This window comes from Nestor notabilis, unplaced genomic scaffold, assembly GCF_000696875.1.
Source record: "Nestor notabilis isolate BGI_N333 unplaced genomic scaffold, ASM69687v1 scaffold10326, whole genome shotgun sequence".
Taxonomy (NCBI): domain Eukaryota; kingdom Metazoa; phylum Chordata; class Aves; order Psittaciformes; family Psittacidae; genus Nestor; species Nestor notabilis.
In genome coordinates, this window is record NW_009932376.1 from 2,322 (window position 1) to 9,183 (window position 6,862).

General features: G+C 56.1%; 1 protein-coding gene across 1 annotated transcript in view; it reads right to left on the reverse strand.

Moving 5' to 3' along the window:
• The window catches only part of SNX27 (sorting nexin family member 27), a gene marked incomplete at both ends in the record, with an annotated part of 8,011 nt that extends 2,288 nt beyond the window's left edge, over positions 1–5,723 (reverse strand). Inside the window, 6 exons of the mRNA XM_010016355.1 lie at positions 901–1,064; positions 2,530–2,608; positions 3,124–3,228; positions 3,947–4,011; positions 4,336–4,528; positions 5,492–5,723. Of these exons, the coding sequence (XP_010014657.1) occupies positions 901–1,064; positions 2,530–2,608; positions 3,124–3,228; positions 3,947–4,011; positions 4,336–4,528; positions 5,492–5,723 (838 nt within the window). The remainder of the gene's footprint in view (positions 1–900; positions 1,065–2,529; positions 2,609–3,123; positions 3,229–3,946; positions 4,012–4,335; positions 4,529–5,491) is intronic.
• Positions 5,724–6,862: the final 1,139 nt, after the last annotated feature.

Consider the following 6,862-nt stretch of genomic DNA (forward strand, 5'->3'; position numbering starts at 1 on the left):
ACTCCAGCTGGCTCCAGCGACCAGAGCTGGCTTCTACCCTCTGTGCTGCTGGAGCCTTGGCATGAAAAATGGGCTTTTCCTTCAGGCTGGAGCCACTTCCTTTTGCTCCTCAGCTGCACACCCCAGCAAAGGCTCCTGCCCCTGGCACAAAGCCTCTTGTAAAGCTGCCAGCCAGTGAAGAGCCACTCTAGGAGATCCAAGAATTTGACAACTACTATTTTTATCTCACTTTGTTCCAGAGGCTGGTACAGCCTCAGCTCAGTGCTGGGACAATGGGTTTGGTGGCTGAGACAGAGCAGGATTCATCTTACTGAACTTTGCAGATATCTACCTCTGAGCTGGTCATCCTAGACTAGCTTTAAACAGGCAATTGGAGAACATGGCTCTTCTTGGACTTATTTCATCCCAGAGAATCTGCATGAAGTGAAATCACAGGCAGAAACACCCCCTTTCCTCGGGATGAACAGGGAGAAGTCTGGCTCCCAATCCTCACTGACAGCACAGAGAACTGAGGCAAACATCTGACCAGGGAGTGCAGCCTCCTGTGGTCCTTTTAACTTAGACCTTTTAGCTCTGGGAAGGCAACTTCTCCCAACGAGAGCAGTAGATTCCTGCCTCCCAGCCAGCTGTGGCGTGGTCACAAGTTCACCACAGCACTGCCAAGTCACCCAACCATGGACTTCTGCTCCTTGAAGCCCCCCAGGCAGGACTGGCCCTTCATGTCACACTCTGTGCCCAGTACACTGAAGGATAGTGGTGCCTGGAGTAGGCCTGGGAGTTGGGCACTTGTGTTGCCTTAACACCAGTGGACTTGGCAGCGTTGTGTTAACGGGGGGACTCGATGACCTTAATGGTCTTTTCCAAGTGAAGTGTTTCCAGGACAGCTCTCGAACACCTCACCTGATGGAAGAAGTAGGTGACTGCCAGGTCGTTGTCGTTGAGGAGAACCTCCTCCTCTGTGGTGAAGAGCCATTTCCGGATGGTCAGGCACGTCCCCGGCACCGCCGAGGTGTAGTTCTGCACGTACAGTTTGTGGGGGAATTCGTTGGGCGCCAGTTTGCGCACTGGAAAAAGCACAGGACGGGGCAGTGTCACCACCAGCACCAGGACCTAGTTCTGCCCCAAGGCTCCTTCTTGCCCTCCCTGACCAAATCCAGCTTTTCCCCAACACCTCCTTCCACAGCAGCAGACCCTGGACCCTGCCAGTCCCCTGCAATTGCCCCTGTGGCTGCTGAGAGCTCAGGGCGGCTCTGGAGCATCAGCACAACAGCCCAGCTCCATCCCTGGGGTGCACAGGGAGGTCCTGCCTAAGCCTGAGCATCACAGTTGTCCTGGACCTAGGAACTGGCCTCGGAGAGGGGGGGACTGGAGAAGGTCCCATCCTGGCAGAGCCTGGACAAACCCTGCTGCATTGCTCAGCCAAGCTGCAGCCCCTGTCCAGACTCTGCCTGTGTTCAAACCTGCATTACCCAGCTATGATGGACAAGAGGGGAGTGCCAGGGCACCACCTTCACCACGTAGGGATATGGCCACTATCTTACTGCAGATGGAGCTGACGGTTTCCAGTGAGTGCATCCAGACAGGAATAAATGTGGATGTTCACAGCAAGTGTCCAGAAAGCACAAGCCACAAAGGTTGGGAGTTGCCCCTCGCAGGAATGAGGAATTCACAGCTCCAGTGGGAGTCTGGAACTGCAAAAGCTTCCTCAGGGAGTGTGCCAGGTATTCCCACTCCAGGCTCCCCCACAGCCCTGCCCGGCCTCCACAACCCCAACGCATGGTGACCCTCCAGCCCTGGACTTCTCTCCCCGTGTCCTGCACCCCGTGACCCTCAGAGTGCTGCAGAGGCAGCTCAGAGATGCCAGTGGTTTTACAGGAGCCTGGTGAGCTCGGCTGCCCTGGGGTCAGCCTCTGCTTGCAAACCCAGCCTGTTCTGCAGGATGAGTCAGTTGAGGAGGGCTTTAAGGAGCTAAAAATTGCCCTGGCTCTTCAGCCAGAACCTTGTGAGCATGAGGAACAGCCCTAGAAATCTCTTCCTACAAGGCATAGTTTGCTGTAACAACAGGATGAGTTTGAGGCGTACAGAGATGACAATCCAGAAGTGAAGTTACCCAGCTGGGAATGAGAAACACACTTGGCTCAAAACCCAGCACAGGGAAAAAAGAATTAAACACAAACCAACCACTACACCCATTTTGTGGTGTGGCCACGACATCTTGGCCTCTCTACAGCTTCAGTGAACGCAAGTGGGTGAAACCAGAGACTGCTGTGGCCAGGAATCTGAACTGCAGCCAGAAGACCCCAGCATGTGCTGGGCTGAAGGATGGCAATTACTTAAGTGCCAGAATGATCGCCTGGAATCCCACTGCCAAGCCTCAAATACCAACAGGATTTAACCACAGAAGGAGAGAGGAGAAGCTGAGATCAGGGCTCCTGGTTTTGTGAGGAGAGGCAGGACCTAACAGAGCGCTGGCACTGCAGAGCTTTGTCCTCAGTGGCTCGTCAGCACCAAGGGGATTAGAAGACTCACCGAAGGAGTGATTGATCACTTCAAACAAGGCAAAGTAGTTTGCAGTAATACTGTCCATCCCAACCTTGGCAGCCACAGCCTGCAAAGGGACAGGAAATGGGGTGAGCAAAAGAGGAGCCCGCTCCAGGGCAAAGTCAGCTTCATACAGGTTATTCCCAAGTATCCCCCAACCCAAGGCATTAGTGCAGTGCTGGTTGAAGTCAGTTCTCCTTAGTTTTCCACTTAAAGCACCAGGCCTCCAGCCATTTGCAAACCCATAACTTGGCACTACCCTCAATATCCAACTTGCTGCCCTGCCACAGAGCCCCCCGTGTTGGCTGCTGCCAGCTCGGGGCCCCCACTGCAGTGCTGACACACTCCAGCCAGTGCTCAGAGCCACCCACTATCAGGTACTAACTCAGCCATGGCTCCATCCTTGCAGCTGAGCTGCCAGCACAAACACTGCTTCAGCACGGCCCGAGGTGAGAGTTTCCCATTGTCCCCCTCATCCCGCAGCGTCGCTTGTGCCCAGTGGCACTGGAAAGGAGCAGAGAGAAGCAGGCGGATTCCCAGCTCGTGTCCGAGTCTTCCAGTCAAGGCAAACGAGGAGCTCACCTGGTACACCTGGTCTGTTGTGCTGTTCTTCTTGACTCGGACTGTCACGGTGGTGATGTCCGGTAACGCCACCCGGAGCTCCACATCCGAGACACCGTTGTAGTTCTGAGGGAGGGAGAAATCAGCATCACCCCCCCTGAGCTCTACAGACCATCGACTGCCCCGTTAAAATCCAAGCCCCCTGCTGGAATCCCATTCCTGCCTGCACCAGAGGAATTGTGACAGAAGGAAGAGGTGAGCTCTGCTCCCACCAGGAAGCTGAGCAAACTGCTCCAGACCATGATGGGCTTGGGTTTTCCATGCATGGGACGTGCACCCCGGAAAGGTTGGGAAGAGAACAACAGCAGAAGGGCAAACAGCAAGCACTGCTGCTGCCTGCAGGCCCCTCTCAGGAGGGGCAATCACACAGACTGTGCTCAGAGTGCCTGTTGCTTCTGGCCAAAGGCTGATGAATACCAACAGCTCCTGAATATGAAGCTCCCCAGGCTGCCACCAGCACGAAACCAGCAGGGAAGTCACCAAATATGGGTTGGTTTTGCAGGGTTTCCCCTTGCAAGGAGCCAGGGCATGCACAGAGGCCACGGGGCTGCTTCTGTTCCATGCACACATCGGGGAGCAGCAGCAAAGCTGCTCCTTGATGCTATGGAGAAAAGGCTTCTCACAGGCAGCAAACTGCAGCCTTCATGTTTCTACCATGGTTTTCTACTCAACCAAGCGAGGCTTTGGCAGGGAATGTCTCTGCTCTCTGATCCAGCTTTCCCAAGTGCTCCCAGCCTCTCTAACAGAGACGGTGAAGGCAGAGCTTTGGTGCCTCCATCCCTACCTCGTCTGACTCCGACAGGAACTCCTGCATGATGTCGCTCTCCCCAATGACACGGATGGAGCACACTGCAGGACAGGGAGCACAGGTCAGTGGGGAGCCCTGGGGATGGGGGACGCTCCCCTCCCAGCACCAGCCCAAAAGTGACATGGAAACAACAGTGTGACATAAGGCTGGTACCTCCAGCCCAAAACCCCTTCTCAGAACAGAATGCTGTGTGCTGCTGGTGGAGGGGCACTGCACAGGCACCGTTATGCCACGGCAAGTCCGAGCTCCCTCTCACCACTTCATCCATCAAATCCAATCCAGCTCCAAATGAGCTTCTCAGGTGAACAAGTGTCCGTGAAGCACCGGCCCCCGGTGGCAGGTCCCTGGAGGGTTTGTCTAAGTACCTTTCTCCAAGTATTCCTCCAGCCCTCGCCGCCGGGCATCCAGCTGCTGCTCCGACAGGGAGAACGGCCACTTCCCCGGGAGGCGCGGGAAGGTGAAGTTGGCAAACTCCCGTTTCAGGTTCTGGTGCAGGATGGCGAATTCCCGGTACCGCTTGGAGCAGAGCTGCCGGCCCGCCATGTACACGTTGTACACCTGCAGGAGGAGAGGAGCTTTCCACTCACTGCCTCCTTCCAAGCCCCTTCACCCCACTGAGGGACACGCAGCTCCCTGGCTCTGGAAGAACAGTGACAGCACGTGCAGCAGAGGGAAAACCTGCTGTGGCCGTGGGGAGGGCTGTGCTCCTAACAACGAGCAGCTCTCTGCAGGATAATGCTGCTCTTGTGGCAGCCTCCTGGCTCTGCCAGTCGCTGGCTGAAGCTTGGGGCCAGCTGGGGCTCTGCTGCCCCTCACCATGCTCCTGGTGCTGGTGACACATGAGCACTACACAGTCAGGCTGAGCAAGGAGCTGAGCAAGGCCAGGCAGAGCAAGGGGTTAACAACACCCCACATGCTGCAAGAAGACAGAGCTCAACAGGTGAGTGTCTTTGCCCAACCTGGTTTGGGTCTCTCTCCAGCCACAACCATTCCCGATGAGCCAGAACCAACGTCAAGCCTCGAGGATGCCCCCGTGCCAGGTACATGCTGACAGCTCCCATTAGCTATGAAAGGACCTCCAGCCTCCCCAGCAGATGAGGCAGGGAACCCAAAGGGAAAAAGACTTTCCACAGCTATTTCCCCAACATTCCCTAAAGGAAAGGGCTGGAGATGGGAAGCTGCGCTTCAGGACATCTGTTCCCTTCGCTTGTACAGCTACCACAGATGTCCTTCACACTTGGTGTAAAACAGGAGACACGAATACAAGACAATAACAACATCCTGTGTAAACTTCATGGGAGATGAGGCTACACCAGACACGTTAATGAAAAGCTTCTCAGCACCAGCCAACACTGTGCTTGTTATTCCTTTGCAGCTGTGAGTGAGGGCGGGCAAGCCTCAACCAGGTAACTGAAAGTGCCTCCATCCCGAGGGCAAACAGAGCTCTGCCACCAACTGTCCCTCACAGCACGGAGCTGACACATCCCAGCTCCAGGACGCTCCACCCCAGCTCATACTGACCACAAACTTCTCGCCGTTCTGCTCCACGTGCTTGTAGGTGGGGATGGAGATGGGCACGGCCTGTTTCTCCGTGTAGTCGTAGAAGGACTGCCCCAAGGAGTCATCGCTGGGATCCAGGTTATCTGCCTCGTGGGGAGGCACCGACAGCACCGTCAGGATTAACTCCTTCTCGCCCGCGCGGATCAGGTCCACCACTTGCTTGTGTGTGGCTCCTTCCACGTTCACCCCGTTCCTGTGAGAGGGAAAGAAGAAAAGCCATAAGCAAGGCTGAGGTGATGTCAGAGCCTTCCAACAAGCCAGGACCAGCCCAGGGACCCTCAGAGCTGCTTCACAAGAAGATGCCTCCAGCCTCAACGGCTCCACTTCCACTCTGGTCTGAACTTCACTGCTTTTCCCTACTGGTGATTTCTGCCTGCTGCCCACAGACACAGCTCACACTTCTTTGACAGGTTCACAATCATCCTTGGCTATTTAAAACAAGCGCTGCAGTTTTTACCATTCCTCAGTGGAGGAAGCAGGAAAGCAAGACCCTTCCTCAGCTGAAGGCAAACGCAAGGGGAGCAGGGAGCTGAGGAAGAAAGCACTGTAGAAACACCTCCTGCCCTGCCAGGGCAAAGCCACCTCCTGATCCTCCACAGCTCCAAAGCCAAAGGGGATTTCCCTGAACCCGAATTGAAGGTTCCAGGTGCATGAGGATGAGAAAGGAGGCAAAGGGGCTCCGAGAGCCAAAGGAAGTGATGTGGGGAGCTGGCGCTCCCATCCACCAGGACACAGCACGCAGGAGCACACCCGCTCTGGCGCACCAGGAGATGCACCTTCACTCCACTTGTAGGCAAACTGCTCTGAACCAAGTTCAAACCCTCAGGGCTTTGCCCACACCAGGAGGGCAGTGGCCAAGGCACCTCCATGTGTGCCAGCCCTGCCTCAAGAGGGAAGGACGAAGGCAGGAGAGGTTGGTCACCACCCCACGCTCGGCCTCGGGCCCATCTCCAGCTGCAGCCCGGGCTCTGGATGACCCCACTGCAGGATGTGCTGGCCCGTCTGCAAAGGCAAGGCTGGGGTTTAGTTATCCAGCCAGGCTGGAACAGGCTCCTCAGCTGGAACTTCCCACCACTGAAGACCTCTGACACTGCAGTTTCCCTTCTGCCAGCAGACTGAGAACCAACGTGCTGCCGCTTCCTCCTCTTCCTCTCCCACACCTTCCTCAGGCCCTGGTGCCTCCTGCTGCCACCCACTGCCACCAACCCTGGGAGGGGACAAGGCCAAGACCTCGGGATCCCAACACTAAGAGTGCAATGCACCATTCCACTCACACCCCCCCAGTGACACCCATTCCAGCCCACTGTGGAGATGATCTGCCACAGCAGCCCT